Raw genomic sequence first — 21,253 nt, forward strand, 5'->3', positions numbered from 1 at the left:
AAGGGGCTCACTACAGGGCTTTCATAACTCTGTGACTCTCCCTCTTGGGCCCAGGAACAAGCAGCTGCCGCTGAGCCGTCAGAGCCCGAGCCTCTCAGCAGTGGCCCTGCGTATTCCAGGCTCCGGAGCCCGGAGAACCCAAGAACCGGACTCACAAGGGCCTAGTCCCTTTGAAGCAGCATTACCGTGCAGCGTCCACCAATAGCCCCTTCAGAAGACCCACGGATGGAGATTTCAAGTGTCCCTGCTTGCAATTATTGCCCCATTTGCCACCTTCTTCCCCTTTAGCCAAGCTTCCACATGGTGGTCCCCCCGACCATGCCCAGTGAGCCCCCGGTGTGCCGTGTAAATCAGTAATGAAGAGGGGAAAGAAGATCCCAAGCTGGAGAAATAAACACGAAGGTCCTCGTTGGGCTTCTCCACGTCGGGTGCGTTTGTAAGGCGGGACTCGCAGAAGGAAAGGCACCCGTCGGGCGGGTGACGACTGAACGGCGCGGGCTGTAGAGCGCGTGAAATTTCTCGCTGACATTGATCAGATTTGAAACTTCATACTTTCTTAATTCAATCTGTTATTGACGGTAATATATTTTAACTCCAGAATGTGTTCATTCGGTGCATATTGACTTGGCTTGTTAAAATTTTCACAGTACATGCGAACATTGGATTTTCTGTCACAGTGACTTAAGACATGGGGACAGCAGTGAAGGATTCCTGCCAGTCAATGAACTTTTACTGGAACCCTACTTGAATGGTAATAATCTGCTCTTGTAATTGCTGTGGAAAAGAAAGAACCTCTAGAGATTTTACATCTAATCATTTATTTATAAATCTGTAGATAGCAGTCTGCCGAATGCGCATTGGGGGTCAACTCGGTGCTCGCAACCGTTGGCTGCTGTTTACATTTCCTAGTGATTTTTTTTAACAGTCGTCCCAGCCTACATGATCGTCGGAGCACCGTGGTTCACTGGATAGCTGTTCGGCACCTCATCGCCATGGCCCGACCACTTCATTACCGATGCCTCGGTAGAGGCCGTTCCCCTCTGTATTTGCTGAAATGTGCATGTTTTTCCATCTCATTAATTCAGTCTACATACAATTAATTTTTGCCTATTAATAAACCCCTTGGCGTTAGTGACAGCTATCTGAGAAACCACCACACCTAGTGTGGAATGAGAAAAATGGCCGGGCAGTTTTATTTTCTATCTTCTTGACATTTTCTGTGTGTGTGTGTGTAAGGCCTTTTAAGTGAAACCTGGCTCGGAAGTTCAAATCCACTTAGTGAGGGGTTTGCACAATTCGTCTGAGCTCCAGCTAAGGCCGCCCGTTGTTCTAGGGCCTTGCCCGTGGCAGTTCTTCCGCGCCATCTCTGTGTCCTTAAGCACATCTTGGATCTTCAATCCCGGCCCGAGTGAAGACTAGATTTTGTGCCAAGTGACTCGCACATGGGACATTTATCCATAGATCTAATTACGGTTTCTGTCAATGGTGAAACAGTTGTCCACTGTGGGCTAAGGAGGAAAAGGAAATTAAACAAACCCAGCCTGAGTAATGGAACGATGGAAACGGGGCAAAGTTGGATGCTCCTCTTAGGCTCTCCTCCCAAGAGGCCTGGGGTTGGCCATTGGCACATAACCTGGGGGTGGGATCTGGACCTCTCAGTGCCGGTCAGAGGCCAGAACTAGTCATGTGGTAGGAAAGGTTCTTCAGGTACAGTTAACAGCCCAGTCACCCAGAGATCAAGATGGCAGCTTCCCCAAAGACACTGGGGATGAATTCCAACTTTGATAGAGGGTAGTCAGAACTTGACTCCTAGAAATCCCTCACTGAAGGCTAGTTGTTATTGTACTGGGGAGCCCTGGGCGATGTAAGAGTGAGCATGGGATACCCCCACTCACAGCAGAAGGGCTACCTGCGGCCTTTCCCCTTGAACCTAAAGGGGTTTCCAAAATGGAGGATCCACGGCCATCTTGCTCACTAGGTGTTTCCTGAAAAATGTGAATTTCGGAAACCTTACTATCACTTCAGCACTGTGAGAAAAAGCTATGTAAATAAGTCCTAATTATTATTTATTACCCGAAGTCTAATGAAGAAACCATTAGAGCTAGCTTTTGATATGAGCAAGTAAATCTTGCAGAAAGTAAAATATATGCTATTTTGGTGATAAATTGTCTGCATATTAAGATGTTTCTTTGCTTTGCATTCATAAGTAATTGAAAAAGAAGCATTTGTATTTACATTTTTATTTATGTGCCGCCTGCCGTATTTAATTATTCCCTTGTTTTGAGGGTTGGCCAATAAACCTTTTCTTCTTCCACGGCCCTGATTATTCTTAAGTTCAGGGAAACACACACAGCGGCATTCGGCTCTCACCCTCGCCCGGCCTTTCTCTCCCACGACTCCCAGTGTCGTCAGTGAAGGAAGCGACTCCTTTGCCCGCATGAGTCTGTGAAAGGACAAATTTAGGCGTTGGCAGCTCTTGCAGACGTGCCGTTGAGGGCTGCAGAAGCAGCTGGCTTGGAGGTTAAGGGGGACTCGGAGGGGACGGGGCCCTTGGGGCCAAAGTTGGCCCCTGTCGATGGGCAGCTCACCTCAGGCTCCCCGAGCCGTGGCACAAGCTGAGAGTAGTATTACGGTGGTCAGGCAAAGGTCCTTGCCTGCTCCTGATCCATGCTCGTTGAGGGTCAGGGGCCATGTGCCATCTAAAATGTGCCCTTCTTCAGCACCTGGCACTGGAGTGAATTAATGAGTGAGCACAGTGCCCGGGACACAGTAAGTGCTTACTCAATGCACACTGTTCTGTATGTTTTGTGCTGTGGCCTGCCTAAGTGACTGACAGAAGCATTGCCTCCTTGCTGGCCGGGAGCCCTTGTGAGGAAGCACGGGCAGCTTTTTGTGGGGGCCCCAGCCCTCCTTCCCCCTGGGAACACACCCGGCCCCAGAGACCAGCCCCAAAGTTGAGGGTCCACAGGCCCCGCCCACTTGGCAACCCTTCCTGGAGAAGTGTATTGATTCTTTTTTAAAGGAAAAGGAGAAAAGAACTCCAAAGTGAACTCTCCAGCCGGCCTGAGTATAGATGTCCCCACAGCCTTCTCCCCGGGCTCCTGCTTGTGCCCACCGGCCTTCCTGGCTCGTTCTTGGGCCTGCAGGCCTCTGCTTTGGGGGGAGGCCCCTCGGGCCACGGGGGCCTGGGCGCTTGCCCCCAGGCAGTGCGAAGGGAGGGGAGCTCGGACTCCCAGGGCAGCCGCCAGCTTGGTTTCAGGATGATGTCACCTGGTAATTGAGCTTTTCCAGCCTGGGACAATGCCTGCCGAAGAAATCGTGTTCTAGGTGGTTTCTGCTTTGCAAATATGAGTATTCTGGGAAAAAGCTTTATTTTAATAGCGCGGGGTTGTGTGTGTGAGTGTGTGTGTGTGCGCACACTGTAGTTATGGTTGTTTTTATTACTATGCAGCCCTGCCAGAAAACACATTTTAAGAGTTTCAATTCAAAATTAAACATGACCTCAGTGCTTTAAAATACAATTACATTAACTGTCCATTTAATAGTTGGTTAAGATTTTTGGGCCACTGACGTATAGTCAATATACTTGTGACTTATATTAAATACAGTATTTTGTGCTAAGGTAACCGGTTAACAGGTTCCAGCTGCAGGAGCCCGAGGAGGAGGAGGAGGAGGAGGAGGAGGAGGAGGAGGCCTTTGGAGGAAGGGATCACATTCCTGGCTTCCCCGAGATCGCCCACATTGTCTCACAGCACAAGCTCTCTGGGCCCTGAGCAAGCCCCCACCTGATAATGGGGGAGCCGCATAGTATTCATTCAGAGTAGGACAAACTGACTTCCAAGAACGGGACTTAGGTGGCAGGATGGTTTATTAATGAGGGAGGAGGCAAGTCAGTGGGAGCACGGCTCCCCAAACCCAGGGAGGCTCAGTCTGAAGCCAGCACAGCCTGGCCTGACCCTCTCCCCGTCCCCGACCTCTTCTGCCTGGGGACAACATGAGCCCCTGGCCAGGCCGGACCTCGGGGAGCCCGCAGCTGCTTGGGGCCTTTATGGACCAGGGCCTCGCTCGGGCGTGTCCTAGGAAGCCGAGAAGGGGCCGATGGGGGGAGGATGTGGGCTGACTGGGGGCGGCATGGAAGTGAGACTGGGCCAGAGCACTCCTGGGCTCTGCATGACCCAGAGCCAGAAGCTGGAGTTCAAATCCTCCCTCTCTCTGTGAAAGGGGTAGAGCAGGGAGAGCACTTCCTTCCTGCGAGGCAGGTATTGGACCGGTTTATCGATCTCTTAGCAAACTGGCCTCCCCCGTGGCCCTGGCTTCCCCAAAGCTCCTCCCTTGCATCCTGGTGTTCGTGCTCCCAGAGCCCACAGGTATTTGCTGCCCCTCACTAGCAGGTGCAGGAAACCCCGATTTGGCACCAGGGTGGCCCTGGGTTCAAATTCCACCTCAGACACCATGAGGCGCACCGGCAAATACTGGGCCTGGTTCCCTGCTGTCGGTCCCTTACGAGGGCCCACATACTCACACTCGCACCCTCATACAGCTCACACACACACTCACACACCCATTTTCCCCAGGAGTTGGGGGGTCTCTGAGCCAGAAGACCCTTTGCCCCAGGCTTGTGGGGACTTGTCACCCATAGGCCCTTGGGGCGCTGGCTCTGGGTTCAGGTCCCATGGGATGCACTAATTTTTCTTCTGTTTGTTGGTGATTTTTCTCACTTTTGCTAGTTTTCGACCTTCCTCTCTCTTCAGGAAGCCCGGACTTCATGCACCGAGCACTGCTGAGGTGCTAGGGGCTCCCCGATTCCAGAGTGGAATAAGTCATTTCTCTGAAGTTTGCCCCCCCACACTCTGGCCAAGGCCCTTCCACCCATCCCTGTCTTTGTTTGAAGGTCAGGTCCCTTTGTTGTCCATGCACCTCCTCGGGGGCCCCGGAGGCCCCGTGTTTAATGACCGGCTGGCCGCCTTCAGGACCTGGATGTAGATTTTCCTCCCCTCAGTGTGAGAGGAGGAGCCTCATTTTCTTCATGTCCCTCAGGAGCTGGCTGTGGCCCAGCCTCGGGCCTGGAGAGGAAGGGATGAGCAGCCACAGCCCCCCCCGCCTGTTCCCCCAGACCCCCAAAGCCAAGTCACTAAGAAGCCACCGTTCTGTGGCCTTGGGATCCTGGTGGATCCCTCTTGTGGCCTGGAGTCCACCGGTGTGGCCCACATGGGCATTCAGAAGCCGGGCCGTGAGCCATGGGCCCGGAACCCGGAGCAGGGTCATCCAAACACAGAGACACCACCGGGAGAAAGGCCCCCGGGCTGAGGACCCAGAGTGGCCTCGGGCTCACAAGGGGACTTGGCGGCCGGCTTCTTGAGCAGTCCTCGGAGAGTGGGGGCCACGGTGCCTCAGGCGCTCTTTTACCACCGATGGGCGGGGCTCAGATCTCAAGGAGGCAGCCGGGCCCTCCGGAGCTGGGGGGCGCCCCGGACGGAAGGCGGCCATTTGAACTCTTGATTTGCCACATCTCCAATATTAATAAGCGCGTTTGTGGAAGTTGTCACATCAAGCCCGAGATCTTTATTCCAGCCTGTCTTTGGGGGCCCCATGGAGCCTGGCTGCATGCATTTAATAAATCGGAGTCTCGAGTAGTCATTCTTGTAAATAATTAGCTTCGGTGAAAGAATAAGTTAGCATATTGTACGCGTCTAATGTTGCAAGCGCGCGCACGGCAAACTTTCCTATTAATCAACAGTCAAGCGCTGGAAGTTGGGTCTCATACATAATGAATTGGGCTGAAGCCTCCTGGGTTTCATTGATAGAAAAATAAGAGAAAACACAAGTGGAGTAAGCTTTTGAATAAAATTTAACGAGATTGCTCTGCATCCGGTAATTGTTTTGGAATCATCAGGGAGCACATAATTCATCGGCAGTTTTGGGGTGTTTTTATCTTCATCTATCAAATAGGAGCCTGTCTTAATGATATGTTAAGGTGTTGATGAAACAGACTTTTCTTTTTAACGACTCGAACGTTCAGAGGGAGACGAGCGGCCTTCGCCAGCTTGTTTGTTTGCTTGCGTTTATTCGCCGTAAGAATAACAGGCCGCCGAGTGGAGACTCTTTGGGGCGCCTTGGGCAGGGCCCGCTTTAATGTGGGCTGATTTCTAAGAGAGACTCGGCCGCTTCTGAAAGCTGGTGAGGAACGGGAGCGCTGAGATGGCCTTTGAGGCCAAAGGCCGGGGGGCTGCGTGTGCCGTTCATCGTCAACCAGAGTGAAGGAGCTCGGGGACTGGACGGAAGAGCCCATGATGGCCGCCGGGCCGGCCACCAGAGTGAGGGACGTCCTCAGAACCGGCTCTCCGGTGAAACGTTCCCCAAGCTCAGGGCCAAAACCCCACCCTGCCGAGGGAGAGGGCGGGGGGGTTATGGGACAGGAGTCGCCTGTAAGGAACTTTTGGCACGGCCTCATAAACGTCCCTCAGTGTTTACTGGGGACTCGGGGCCCTTCTGAAGTGAGGCTCTAGATACCATGTGGCCACCGGGAGCTCAGTAGGCCACACCCCTCTCTCAGTGTCTAAAGCAGCCCAGCGACCCCACCTCCAAAAGGAGGGAGGGGTGTAAGCCCTCACTGTACAGGAGGGGAAACTGAGGTACACCAATCAAGGGCTCACTCAGGACTCGATTGTTCCACAGCTTTGGGGCATCCTCCTACCCTGAGCCCCAGCCCAGTGCCATGGCTTTCCCTGGGAATCTTGGGGGCTCTCAAGGGGTGAAGCCGATGGAAGCCCAACTCCTGCACCAGAGCCAGCGCCATCAAGGAGACCAGAGAGCGGCCACATGCCCATGGGCGTTATGCCAGCCCCTTTGCAGACCCTTCATTTTCTCATTCTCCACTGAAGGCTCGGGCCCGCTGAGTTCAGCCACGGCCTCCAAGTGTAACCCCCATTGCCTTGGGGGTGTTCCACGTGTGACCCCGGTATCTCTGGGCTCCGGCTGGGATCCTGGGGGTCACATTGCCCACAGGGGCTCCAGGTGCACTGCTCAGAAACATAACTTAAACCATGCCTACGGTGAGCCACAGCGCTCTGCCATCGGCAACAGGGGTGGCTTGGGACACTCATCACTCGGAAAAGTTACTGAGGGCTCCTGGACGGCCCTGGCCTGCTGGTCCCCCAAATCCCACCTGATGGTCCCCCAAACCCTGCCCTCTGGGCACTGCTTATTTATGGCTGGTGCTTGTACCTTTTTCAAAGAAAATGTAAAGTGGGAGCCTCCGGGGTTTCTGCTTTTTACTTTGAGGTTTGAGTTGTTTCCATTTGCTCCCTCTCTGTGAGGACCGAGTTAGCCCCTGGAAGCCTTGGAATCAGCCGGAGTCAGGATAAGCAAAAGTCCTTGGTCTTTGTTCTTGGTCTTTATGGGGAGAAGTGAAGGGAATGGACGTGACCTCTCCTCTTCTTCTCCCGCCCAGAAGTGCCCTGGCTAGTGTCCCTGCCCCTCCTAGTCCCTCCACAATTCTCTGTCTACACCAAACGACTGGGCCAGCACGGAATAGTGGGAAGAGCCATTTTCCAAGCATGTTCTAATAGAGTATTATCCAATAAGCAATTAGCCTTAAGTGCTTGCTTGGCCGACTTCAGTGCATCAGCTCAAGAGTTTCAGCCCTTTACACCTCCCTCCTGTCTTGGGCTGACCAAGCAAGAACAAAGTCCAGGGCCCCAGGGTGTGCACACTCCCATAGAGAAGTGCCCGCCTTCCCCCCTGCTCTCAGCCGGCCTTCGGGAGGCGGGCACGGGCCCCAGGTCCCACCCCGCGACCTCGCCCAACTGGTCGCCGCCATTTTCAGAGTCCAGTGGGCAGGCGTCGGCTCCCCGTTGTTGCCGGCCCTCGTGCCCTCTGCATCCATTTATACGGCTCCTCCGGGCTTCTTCTGAAACTACTTCTGTCATCGAGTGTGAGGAACCCAGAGAATTCTATCACAATCAGAGATGCGCACACACACACACACACACACACACACACACACACACACACACTTATACATACACATATACATGGGCATATGCATGAAATAAAATGGCGCTCAGCCTTCTCCACGCGATGGGCGTCCCCTCAGTTTTCAATTAGCTGCTTTTACAAAACGTGTGTATATAAAAGGGGCTGTTTGTGGACACTTACACACACATGCACACACACACAGGTCCTCCTCCTCCTTCAATCTTTTGGGGTGAAGACCTTGGCCCCAAGGCTCTGCTGAGTTTTACAGCTCAGTGGCCAGACCGGTTTGGAGCTTACCAGACGTGCCTTGATGGGCCTGTTTCTCCCAGCCCCAAGCTTCTCTTGGTCAGTTTTGCCAATCTCATGGGTATCAGGTGGGACCCTGGTACTATGTTAATTTGCATCTCTCTAATTTTAAGTATTTTTAGCAGTTTTTTTTCTCGGTCTGCAGATTGCTTAGATGTCTTCTCTCAAAATTGCCTTGAACATGTGTTGATTGAGGAACAGCTCTTAGGCTTTAAACTTAAGTCGGGTCCATATTCATTTTATCCAAAAAACCCAACTCCAGAGATTTGTTTTCCCACTTCCCGGCCTCTCTTCTCATTTTAACTGCATTGCTTTTGTTTGTGTAAAAAGTTTTATGGGACCGAGGTTGTCATTTTGCCTTCCACTTTTGGCCACCACAAAGCGCCCAGTTTCCCTGTAACCAGTAGCCCCCCAGGCCCCCCTCTTTGTGTGTGGTGCAGCCTTTGGGGCTCGCCTTGGCCCTGGAGCCCCACCTCTCCAGAAGAGCCAGGGCGCCCGCCAGAGCGGGCCGGAGTGCCGCTGAGCCATTGCCAGGACGGTCACCAGGACTGGGGCAGGCAGTGGGGGCCCCGGCCTCGGGGACGTGCCGGCCAGATCCCAAGGAAGAGTGGATCTCAGCAGAGAGGAGGGAGGCGGGAGGCGGAGGAATAAATTTCATTTTATTGTAGAAATGGAAACTTGTGTCATGGCTTTAAAAATCTGGTTTTATGTGTATGTTTAATGTCATTCATTTTAAATGTAGCATCATAAATCCTGGCTTCGGAATCAAAGCTGTTTTAATTACATTTCATCTGTGAGCAGTTCTCTAATACCAGTAAAGAGCAAAAAGAGCTACCGAGTCTGGTGGGGCTGAGGTCTTTAGCACGAGCAGAAAAAAGCCGTTTCACATGGACCTCGCCACTATAAAATCTCTTCAGGCCTCGGAAAAGGAGAAGCGGGCGCCCCCTTACCCTCCGGGGCACAGTGGCCCCTCACTAGGCGGAGGCTGAGAGCCGCGGAAGGTCAGACCCTCTCGGCGGTGGCAAGGCACAGGGAACTGTGATGTCACCATGTCAGCCTGGGGTCTCAGGAGGAGGCAGAGCTGGGAAGAAGGGGGGTTGAGACCCCATCCTTCTCTACATGGAAGGGTGTATGGGGGGGGCACGAGCCTCAGGCACTTCCTGAGGAGTGGGCACAGACACAGCAGGAAGCATTCGCATCCTCCAGGAGCTTGTGTGTTGGGGAAAGCCACGTGCTCGGGAAGACCCCATATCATGGGCAGTCGGGCCGCAGCCACCGAGCGTGAGGACGAGCCTCCCCAATGTGGGATTCTTGAGTCAGTTGGCATTTCTGCGTGCCAGGCCAGGGACTGCAGAGGCGGGCAGTGCCACCTGCCGTGCCCAGCTGCAGGACGCAGCAGCCCCTCGCTTGGTGAACGTCCCCAACTTCTTTTGGACGTGTCGGCGCTGGTTCGGATGCTCGGGCGCGTCCCTCCATCTGCCTTGGAGAATGTCAGCTCCTGCGAGGGCTCTCTGTGGCTGGATCTGGAAAGGCCACGTTTAAGGTCAGGAGAGACCCTCCCTGGCTCTCTGAGTAAGGGCCCCACCCCCGTTGCTGGGTGTGGCAAAGAGGAGGAAGGCAGTTGGTCAGTCAGGCGCTCCTTAAGAATCTACTGTGTGCCATCTAAATGTCCGACCTCCAGGAGTCCCTTCCCAGGGAGGCACATTTTCTTTCTTCCATATGTTCTAATATCTTTTTAAAAGCTAAACAATCGCTTTTTATTTTCAAAATTTCAAAATACACGCAAACGGAGTTTTCGCCCTTGGCAGAACCTTGTGCTCCTAATTTTTCTACTATTCTATTCTGCCGTGTGAGGCGGCCCCCGAAGTCCCCTGCAGCCTTGGCCGGGCCCAGGGGATGGTGTTTGGTGAGCATTCGATGACCTTCTCCCTTTGCTCCACAGGAGCCATGAGGTTGCTTCATCCGGGAACGGCCGTGAGAGTCCAGCGGAGACCGCCGCGCTGGCCCAGTGCGCTGCCTGGCTCGAGGCCTACTTCTGCGCTCCCGAGATGGTGAAGGACCTCCCTCTGCCGCCTTTGCATCACCCCCTGTTCCAGCAAGGTCAGTCCTCCCAAGCCCGTGGCAAGCTCTCGCCCACGCTTCTCCCCTGCTGCAGTGGGTGCTCAGCACCTGGCACGAGGGTCCAGACCCCAACGGGCCTGCTGATCTGGGCTCACGCTTGGGTCATTCTTGGCCCGGCCACCCAAATGACGCAGCTCAACTCCTGGCGTTTGCCGGCTTCGAGGTTCCATGTGCGTCTGAGCGGCTGTATGTTTTCGGTGAGCTTGTTGTTTGCTCGGCCATCTTGGCCAGCGGAGCGAGGCTTGCTAGGGCCCGGTTAGCCCTGGCCAGGAGCATGCTTGGCGGCTGTCACCTTCCCTGGGATAGCCAAGGGGGGTTTTCCGAGCTCATTAAATGTCTCCCAAAGTTGTCACGAAGAGTAAGGGATGGTGAGACACGATTCCTCCATTATGCTCTGCTCATCGTGCACAGGGACCAACCTTCAGCCCCATCCTGGGTGGGGGACCCTCACAGCCGTGCTCCTCACAAGGGGGTCCTGACAGCCACGCTCTCCAGGAGGAGTCAGGGGTCTCTGGGCAGGTGAATTTCTATCTGTCAGGAGTTCTTGGGAAAGAAGTGGAGAGACCTCCTGGGTCACCCTGAGTCAGGGAGCAGGAAGGTGGTCATGGGGCAGACTAGGAACAAGAAGGAGCCTCTTCCTTCCCCATGGCCTTGTGGGAGAATCCTTACGGCCCAAGCCTCTGTTGGGGGAATTCCAAGGGGAGACAGGACCCCGACCCTGCTTCCCCAGGCCTGTGCGGGGACCCTTCTCTTGGCCCTTAGCCCGTGGCACACGTGGCTCTTGGGCCCACCCTCCCCACCAAGGCTCCTGCTCACCCAAAGCCCAGTTTGCCATGGATTGTCCAGCCGCAGAGGAGCGGGCTCAGGTTTTTTTTAATTCAGTCCAATTATTTCCTCTTGGACCGAGACCAGGTGTGCCCATTTTATGGTGGAAAAGGAGGGAGGCACAGTGAAAATGCTGACCAGTTAATTGGCTTCCTGCAAGGCTGAGATAGCCGCGCTTCTTGCTGCAAGCGGTTGTGGGGCTCTGGGTGGGGGAGGAGGGAGAAAGCGTGGGGTCGAAGCAGCTTTGGGGAGGAAGCTGAGAGACGGAGTGAGCAATGAAAGCACCCGGGCTCACCCGACTACACTCAGCGTGTCCGTCTGAACCTTCTGGGGTTTTACGTGTGTTTTAGAATCTCCCCGGCCCTCTCTTACAGGACGCTTCTGAGAAATAAAAGTCACGTGGGGTCGGGAAGACCCAGATTCATGTCAGGCTTCTGGTTTTGACATCCTAGCCATAGACTCCATAAGTATAACTTAACCTCTCTACCTCACTTTACTCATCTGTACCATGGGGAGAGTAAAAGCATCTCCCCCAACACAGCTGGAGGCTCCTAGGGGGAGCGAACACTGAGTCTGGGGAACAGGGTAGGACTCCTCTCCTCAAGTTCAAATGCAGCCTCAGACACTCGAGAGCCATGTAACCCTGGGCAGGCCACTCCACCCTGTGTGCCTCAGTTTCCCCACCTGTAAAATGAGTTGGGAGACTGAAATGGTGGACCGCTGCTCCACTATCTCTGCCAAGGAAACCCCAAAGGCCTCAGAAAAGTCAGAACAACTGCTATTGTGAGAATCGCTCACTAAATGGTAGCCACAATTGTTCTTATTGTTTTTATTATTCCCTTTTTTGTTTGTGGTTAAAACCAGTACATCCAAGATTTAAAATTCAAAATATTGAGTTAATTAAGACTTCAAATTTTTAAAAAAATTAAACTTTAAAATAGACCCAAGGAGACCAGAGCCCTAGAATCACTGGGTCTGCAGCAGGAGGGACTTGCTGGGGAGGAAGAGCAAACCCAGAGGCAGGAAGGGATCGGGCCGCCCCCCCTTCCTTGGGCAGTGAGGGGAGGTCGGCACACAGATGCTCTCCCTCAGTACCCCCCAAGTTTGCTTTTTTCCTCATACCCTGATTCAGTTGCTTATATAAATATATTTTAAATATTTGTGTTTTTACCAAAGCAATTAGAAATATAGTAAAGTAAATTGCCTGTTTCTTCTTCCTGCCCCAAACTCCGTTCCTAAGTATATTCACATTGTTTCTCAAAGAAAAGAACTGAGTGTGAAGCATTCTTAGCCAAAATTCGGTTTTGCCTGCCAGCCCAGCGGTCCAGAAACACGTTCTGGAAAAGTGCAGAAAGGTGCCTGAAAGCGCTACTGACAGGAAGGGGTAATCCTGATAGCTGGGGGGTCTCACATTGAACCGTGGCAGCGTCCGGCACACGTGGGACCTCACTACTCGGCTCGCGGCCGCAGACGTGGATGGTAGATGCAACACGAGCCGCCGCAGTCCTACTGGGCGCTGCACGGTCTAGCTTGGCGTGTTCATGGTGAGTGAGACAGGCACATCCTGCAGTCATGGAGGATGGCGTGGAGGCGGGGCCTGGCCTATCCTGCCTCCTGCTGACCGCAGCCACACTAGAGAGGACTGGGAGGGAGCGCGAGATTCCCAGGGAAACTGTTTTCAGAATGGTGTTTGCTGCTGTAGAAGGAAAGCAAATCTTCTTCGAAATCAGTTGGTTTGTCTTTTATTCATCGAGATGTTCCCACAAACGGCCACCAAATTCTAGCTAGGAAAAAATGTTTTGTGCGTTTCCAGTTTTACTTCACGTGCTGCATCTTATGGGTTATTTCCTGGTGGCTGCTTTAGGAAAAGAGCGTGTTGTCAGAGTGACTCTTGTTCCCAGGAATCACAGGCAGAGGGTTCCATTTCTGGTGGATGCGGTCTCATAAGCCCTTTCTTATTTCACAGAGGTTCAGCGATCGACATTTGTACTGTAGTTTTCTAGGCTTGTTACCCCCATGAAAGTGGGAGGCCGCCTCTCTAAGGCATCAAGGCCCAGAGTGTTTGGGGGCATTCCCTTGCTTGGTCCTCCACATGTCCTTGGGGTGGGGTCAGGATACTTGCTATTCTGACCCTCATTTTACAGCTAAAAAAGCTGAGATGGATCTTCTCTATTCCACCGTCCGTCCCTGAAGTCAGAAACAAAAGGAACAACTGGCAATGACCTTGTGGTCCCTGGATATGATGGAGCATATTGTGCTTTAAGGACAGCTGTACACAGCGAGACCCTCTAGGACAACCTTGAAATTGGGACGAGCAAGAAAAAAAGTGAGAAAAGCTGTTATTGTCGGTGACCAACAGGTCTGGGGCTGGGCCACGTGTGTGAATGGTGGCATATACCGCTAGGCGCTGGCAACGCCCCCCGTTGGTTGTGCTGTTACTTTTCTGGGCTTGGATCTTCTTCTTTTTTGCAAAACTTGACTCATGGGAGGGATATGTCCCGGAATTCGGAGTAATGTAAAAACAACAGATAACAACAAAAACTAAAAGTGTGAAAATGAAGTTTTTTCAAAGGGCGCTTTCTGGGCCTTGGGTCACTAGTAATCAGTCAAGAGTCAGTAAAACCTTATTGAGCCCCTACTGTGTGCAGAGCACCTACTGTGTGCAGAGCACCGTGCTTTCTGGGATTCTTGGAGTGAGCTGACAAAAGGCAGGATTTGCTTTTGGAATTTTTTTTGATGGAGCAACATTCACTTACAGGAACTATTTTCTTGCAGAGAACCAGTGCTTAATGCTGCTTTCATGATAAAAGATCATTTAAACTTTTTTCTCTTAACCCAGCCAAACTTTTGTGGAATTAGCATATGAAAGGGTTTGAGGGCCTTTGTTTCACTGATCTGCTTATAGGTAATGAGCAAATCAGTTCGAATATTAAAAGTGGGATTTTGCCAAAAGCAGTCGCTTTTTTAAATATGAGTTTTGTTGGGGGGGTTGGGGTTGGGTTTCTTTTAAGAAAGGATTCTTGCACTGGATTGATCTCCATAAAAGGCTGTATTCTCATTTCAGATGCAGAGTGGGCATCTCAGAGCCCACCCACCCCTCCTCCAGACCAGTTCTTGGGTAGCCCCGGGGCTCTGGTTCTGGTCTAAGGGGGTGGCCGCCCCCCTCCACTGGAGCCAGTCTTCCCGTCACCCACTGGCGCCCAACTCGGGGCGAGAGCCCAGAGAGCCCAGGAGCAGAAGTTCCCATTTGTCTTTGCTTGGCTTTCTCCAGCTCAGAAAAGGCTCCAGGCTGCTTTCTGTTGGGCAAGAGGAGGCATATTTGGGGGGAAGGGCCCCGCCCCAACTAAGAAACCGTGATGGCCTTTTCCCAAACCTAAGTGGGAATCCAGCTCAGGCTCCAAATAAATGGGGCTTCCAACATGTCCTAGATCTAGCTGTCTCCAAGATGACAATATTTTTAAAAAACGGCTTCTGAGTTTTCCTTTCAAAGTGACTATAATGTTCCTTTTTAAATGAAATATTTAACACTTTAATAATTCCTTGGTCACAGCTATTAGCTTGTAGCTATGAAACCCGATTGCATGACAGCAGTAAAACCTCCCTGTTTTTGCCCTTAACCTGCTGGCTGGAAGGGGGATTTGTGCTGCTTCCATTATGGAGTCTCGAAAAGCCTTGCCATTCTTTTATTTTGGTATCTGCAGCTTGAACCCCTGATTTCACAAAAAGGCCTCTAATGAAAACCCTGCCAAAGGAGTTCTGGGAAATACCGTTTTCAGTGTGAATTAATTAATTTTCCCACTGTGTCCTGGAAGGCAGGCACATTGCACTGTGTGCCTTCCAGTGGAAGGCGGTGTGAGTCCTGGAAGGCCTTCAGATGATAACTAGGAAGGAGAATAACATCATTACCTGGGGTTCTCACTGGAGACGGAGCCCTTGAAAATTAAAAATCCATCTCATACAGCCCAGAAAGGGGGTTAATCATCTCTCAATCACTTCCCTTGGCCATTGTGGGCCTAGAACCGCAGCTCCCCTTCCCTCCTAACTGCGGCTCATGCCCAGGAAAATAAAGCTAAGTTTGCCCAGGACCAATGGTCTGCTGGCCACGGTGCCCAGCGAGGTGCCCATTGAGGTGCCCACTGCTTCATCCTTCCCTCCTGCGGCCCAGTCAGGCGGGTGCGGCTAGAACGGCTCAGGATCCGGCTGCTGCTTCAGTGAGAGTGGCTTCAGGATGTGGGTGTGTGTCTGGTTGTGTGTTATGTTTTGTGTGTGTGTGTGTGTGTGTGTGTGTGTGTGTGTGTGTGTGTGTGTGTGTGTAGTGAGTATGTATGTGGTTATGTGTATGTATTGTTTGTGTGTATGTGAAATGTGTGTATCTGGTTACGTGTGTTGGGTATATAGTTATATAACTATATAATATGTGTGTATATAGTGAGTAGATCTGGTTGTATGTGTGCGTGTGTCTGTTGTGAGTAATGTGTGTCTGTGTGTGTTGTTATGTGTGTGTGTGTAAGTGTGAATGTGTTTCTGTTATATATACGTGTGTGTGTGTGTATCTTGTGTGGGTATATATTCTTAGCTGTGATGGTGAATAAGTGTGTGTAATGAGTGTGTATTGTCTGGTTGTGTGTATGGTGTGTGTATATATATTATGTGGGTGTGTCTTTTGAGTGTGTGTATCTGTATTCTTTATGTATGTTAGTATGTGTGTGTCTATTGTACACATATGTGTGTTTGACTATATTCTTAAGTCTGATACTTAACGTGTATGTATCTGTGTGTGTGTGTGTGTGTGTGTTGCGTGTGTGTGTGTGTGTGCACGTGTGCAGCTTTCCCCCAGTGAGCATTCAGTGTTTGCCAGGTTCATTTCATGCCCCTTGTCCAGGACCAGCCAGTATTTGGCTCATGCCGCGTCTAGGACCAAGCCCACACGCCCAGCGTTGGCGAAGGACTGTGCCGCCCCAGCAGCCATTGCCATGGTTTTGCCAACACTGCGAGTTGCTCGCATAAAGGGTCACTGATGGCAGGGATCGGGGGGTGCCGGCAGCTCCCATTGGATAGTGATCCCTGTTTTCTCCCCTCCGATGAAGGCTCATAAAGCCGCTTGCCCTTGCTGAGCCATGACCCACTGAAGCTGGGGTGTTTTTAACCCCCCCTGATGCCAGTTTATTGCTCAGAACAAGGGCGCGCCTGCACTTAAGTGAGGAAAAAACAAGGGAAACCTCCAGCGACTGCATGGCTTCTCTGGGGTAAGCCGGGGGGGGGGGGGGGGGGAGAAATCCCCAGTAACCCCAAAACAGTGCAAGGGATGAGGGATCAGTCAATGGAGGGGGATGGACACAGGACATGAAGAGCCTGAGGGTATTGGAGATCCTGGATCTCGGCCCGAGGGCTCTGCTCCTCCCCTTCCCTAAGCCCTTCCTGCTCGACCTTTGCTCCCCCTTTCCCTTTCCTTCCCAGTGCCTTCAGCTCCCCTGTGAAGACATGGGCCTTTTGGGCTGTTCTCCAGGGAAGCAGCTTGTGTGCTCAGAGGGGGACCCAGAAGGCCCCTGCGTGGCCAAGCCGTGGTCTGTGGCCATCTGTGGCCCTTCATGTCCTCGTTTAGAATCCCGAAGAACAGAAAGAAGAGCCAGAAGTGAGTCCATCCATGAAGATTGAGCACCTACTGTATGCCAGGCACTCTGTTAAGGGCTGAAAAGGCAAACTGCCCTCAGAGAGCTGTGGTCAATGGGGGGGACAACAAACAAGTGACTGTAATGGGGACTCTCACGGGAAGAAGACTGGACTTAAGGCAAGAGACCACCCATGTCCAGAGTCTACCAGCTATGTGACTGAACCTCATTCTCCTCAACTGTAAAATGGGCCTTCTTGGAGGGGGAAGCCCCAATATACCCTAGCTTGTTATTTTCTAAAGGGAGGCTGTTGCTATTGGCCTCTGAGGCCGGCCTTCTGCCATCTTTGCCCCTCTAGAGAAAGAAGAGCTATCTCTAGCTGCAATCAGTCTGATGGGGTAAAGAACTCCCAAAATATACTGCAATTTCAGGATTCTTCCCCACATGGAAATGAGGAATGGAAAAGAAATCACTTTAGGGTCTATACCATAACAAGGCTTGGGATTGGATGCAATGACTGTGGGGCCGTCTGTGCAAGAAATCCAGGCCTCCCTCCCTGCTTGCCTCAAAAGTGGCTCCAGCCCTAAGGCTCTGTCCTTGCCCCTCCATGTTGCCCATCTGGGCACAGGCCTTTGCCCTTGTTCACTTCCTCAAGTCTGTGGGACATTAAGCCTTCTGTCCTGAGAAAGAGGCCCGCCGTGGGCCGCCCAAGGATCCCCACTGGTCCCGCTAAGAGCCCGTTTCCACATGCCCCTTCTTGGGCAGAAGTCACCAGCGGGTCTGGGAGGACCTTGGTGAGCGGTCAGCTGCCCGCCGTGTCTTCCTGGGCACCGCTGTTGGAGAGCGGAGATGTGACACCTCAAGAACTAGACCTTGTTTATTTTCCTTCAGTTAAAGACAGGTGGGGAAAAGTTGGGGAAAGGACAGCTGCACCCCATCTGAGCCGCAGCACCTAGGGCCAAGGGCAGGCTAGTGAAGTGGTGAAGATGGTAGTCTTGGTGAAAGGACTGGGAGGAGAAGGTGACTCACTGAGGAGATCGTGGGTCTGAGGAAATACCTGGGTTGGGAACCAAGACCCGTGTCACAGGATACAGCCTTCTGCCTCCCCTCTGGATTCTGGGCTTCCAATGGAAGGGGACACATCACATCCACCAGGGCGCCGTCATCCACGCCACGGAGATGAGATGGGCCGCCTGGGGGGCCGTCTTGTGGCTGCTGTGGGCTTGCTCCACGTCTCCACGACATTGAGCTTTGATTGGAGACGGTGAGCCAGAAATGGAGAGTTGTAGGACCTTTGCATTGTCAGGAGCCCCAAGTCTGTCTGATGAATGAACTGGAGACTCAGTGCCTCATAGGTTCACAGTATAAAGACCCAAATTCAAGTCATTCAAGCTCCCTGAGCTTTAGTCTCCCCATCTCTAAAATAGGATAACTTCACATCCTGTTTGTGTATGGGATTCTGTGGCTTCAGGGAGTTTGTGTAATATGTCATACAAATGCAAATTATAATTTTTTGTCAGATTTTTTGGTTTTTTGGAAAATAATAGAGATAAGGGAATGATATTTCCATTTACCTAAAAATGTTACCAGGCTTTTTTCCTTACCCAACATAGAGCTGTTTGTAATATTGCTGAAAAGGAAGGAAGGATGGGAGAAAAAGGAGGAAGAGAGGAAGGAAGGAAAGAGGAAAAGAAAAGTAAATAAATGAACAAAAGAATGAACGAATGCAACCAACTAAAGACTCTTTTCTGGCTTCCTTTTCCGTTTTTTAAAGCATCACAAATGGAAAGTCAGACATAGTCCAGCCCCAGGCTTTGCTCACATGGGTAACGGCGGCTCCCGTTCTCCCGTGGCCCCGTGCTGGACAGCGTGCAGAACATGTTGGGGCAGTCCGTCCTCTGTGCAGCAAGGCCTCCTGTTAATCAGTAATAATTGCCCAGGCCTCTTGAGAAGTCTAGTTAAGTGAATGTTCCATCCTCCATTTAAGAGGTGGCCAGATCCCATCCTGGAGTCCCTGAGGCTTACACGAAGCAGAGACAAAATTAACTAGCATGCAGTCAGCTCTGGCTCCAGAGTCACACAATGTGTTTATCCAAGCTTAAGAGGTAGCCAAAAGGGCTACTCGTGAAAATGGCTGAACCTGAGCCGGGCCAACAATCCGCCCGCGCTCTGCCTTAATGGGAAGACAACACTGCCCCCTAATTGAATTATAACCCTCAGAGCAACGGCACTTTTCAAAGTAAATCTCCTATTGGAGCGTGTTGGTTTTAAATAAGTAAATAAATATATATATATTTTGAAAGATCCTTGGGTGTGTCCCAATGGGACACCCAAAGGGCAGGACTGAAAATGATTAGTTTCTATATTCCAGACTTTTCAGATCTTAAGAGGAGAAAAGGATGGCTTTTGGGTCTTAGTACCCCACCCCCTTCATAAAAGAATCCCTCGGGGTCCCCCTGGACAAGAGGTCACCTGACCTCTTTTGGTCACCTTCATTTCAAATGTCACCCACTACTGCAAATGAGGATACTTGAGTTCCTGGGGTCCGTGGTCTTCGACGTCGCTCTGGCTGACATCTCGTATAGTGGTGAGGGAAAGACGTAAAGCTCTACCCTTTCATTCTCTGGTCCTGTTGGACATTGGGAGGGGGCTGCAGTGGGAGCCTCACCTTGTCTGCAGCCACCTGCGTGGGCGTTGTGTTGGGGACCGAGAGCCGCGCCCGGGACTTCTCCCCATCCCAGGGGTTTCGGCACATCTGAGTTCCCCCATTCCTGAGTGAAGAGTGGACTTGGAACGGAAGCTCGATGAATCTGTGTCCCTCTGTGCAGGTCATGATTCACACCTTGGAATAGAAAACTCAGATATTTACATGGGGTGGGGGGCACTGACTTGGGTTCCCAGAGTCCCGTGACCATCAGCTTTATTTAGTGAGATGATCGCAGACTTGGGGAGCAGCAGAGGCCCAGAGAAGGGGCCCTTCCTTCTCGGCGTCCGCCTGCCCCATTGTTTCCCCTTTCTCTGCTTCCCGTCTGAGCACTTTCCGAGGAAGTCTCCTAACTAGGCCATTTGAGCAATGAAAGAGAAGAATACATTTTCCTGGCCCTGAAAGATTTCACTCCGTTAGTTAGATTGAAACCCTGAGTTTGGTTTTTGCCTCCCCGTGTGTCAATGTGAATATTGATGATGTTTTGGGGAGAATTTTCTCAGAAGAGTCCGGCATCTCAGCATAAATAGATATATATGGTGTATCTGTTACTATGGTAACGGCCATTTCTTTTACTGGATGTTCCTGTTAATTGTTGCACAAACCACATCTGACAGGTGATTGTGTAAAGTCAGAAGGCCCTTCCCTAGGCTTTTATGCGTGTGTATGTGTGTGTGTGTGTGTGTGTGTGTGTGTGTGTGTGTGTGTGTGTGTGTGTGTGTGTGTGTGTGTTTTCTTCCACCTGGGGCTGTCTGTCCCCACTCGGTGCCATCTTTTTTCCAGGTTTCTCTAGGACTGTCTCTGTAAGAACCAGAGGCTAAGCCGGGGACAACAAGGGCTTACTCTACCGCAGAAATATTCTCAACCAAGAAGACGGGATCGTCCCTTTGTCCCTCCCTCCCCCTCGTCTGAATAAAATATGCAAGAAGCCACCTAAATGGCGCTCTCCCTCTTTTTCATGAATTGGGCCTTTGATGTTCAAGAAGAGCCCATATTAAAAGACACCCCTAGAAGGCTGGAGGAAGGGCTCCCGTTTGTGACAAACGGAAAACCGCAGAAATCTCGCCGAATGTGAGGGTGTCATTAGTTTGGGAACCGCATCCTTGCAAATAACTGTCGAGGAGCCAAATCGGTTTAAAAGAAGATAACAAAATGGTTTAAGCTACTTAGGTTGAATGCCAATTATATTTTAATATTCAGCTGAGCATATTTTTCCACAGAAAAAAGGCCGCGTCGACGCATGCATAACTCATTGGCGGCGTCGGCCAGCTGTGCCGCTCTCTACTCCGAATCACTTTGTGCATTTTAGTAGCATGGTAATTTAGGGGAGAAATACCTGAGTGATGGCATTTTCAATGAGCAGGTAATCTACAGAGAATTTTTATATGGTTATGAGTTCTGTGCTCCAGCCTGGCAACACAAAAATATATCAAGACCAATTACGGTATCAACTTTCAGTGTGATACCCTTGCCACGCAAGTGCATGTATTTCTGCCCCAGGCATTTCAAATTGCATCTAATTTGAAATCTTTGGGGTTTTAATTAAATTTCAGAATATATGGAATTCTTCATTAGTACCTGCTCTGAATAGCAGATTATACTTTTCTCCGTCTCTCGTTAAAGAAGTCGGCTGTAGTAAATAGCCTGTTCAGGAACTGATCATTTGTGGGGCCTGGATATTGGGAACAGAAATCGTGGAATGCAAAATAAT

At 51.4% G+C, this 21,253-nt stretch overlaps 1 protein-coding gene across 6 annotated transcripts in view; it reads left to right on the forward strand.

Moving 5' to 3' along the window:
- The window catches only part of MGMT (O-6-methylguanine-DNA methyltransferase), a 165,795-nt gene that overhangs the window by 113,252 nt on the left and 31,290 nt on the right, over nucleotides 1–21,253 (forward strand). For all 6 annotated transcript variants that reach the window (XR_012487219.1, XR_012487218.1, XR_012487220.1 and 3 more), the window contains one exon: nucleotides 10,226–10,383. Coding sequence is in view for 3 of the 6 variants with exons in the window: in XM_074297176.1 (XP_074153277.1) it covers nucleotides 10,226–10,383 (158 nt within the window). In the remaining 3 variants the exon portion in view is untranslated. The remainder of the gene's footprint in view (nucleotides 1–10,225; nucleotides 10,384–21,253) is intronic.

Source organism: Sminthopsis crassicaudata, chromosome 2 (assembly GCF_048593235.1).
Source record: "Sminthopsis crassicaudata isolate SCR6 chromosome 2, ASM4859323v1, whole genome shotgun sequence".
Taxonomy (NCBI): Eukaryota; Metazoa; Chordata; class Mammalia; order Dasyuromorphia; family Dasyuridae; genus Sminthopsis; species Sminthopsis crassicaudata.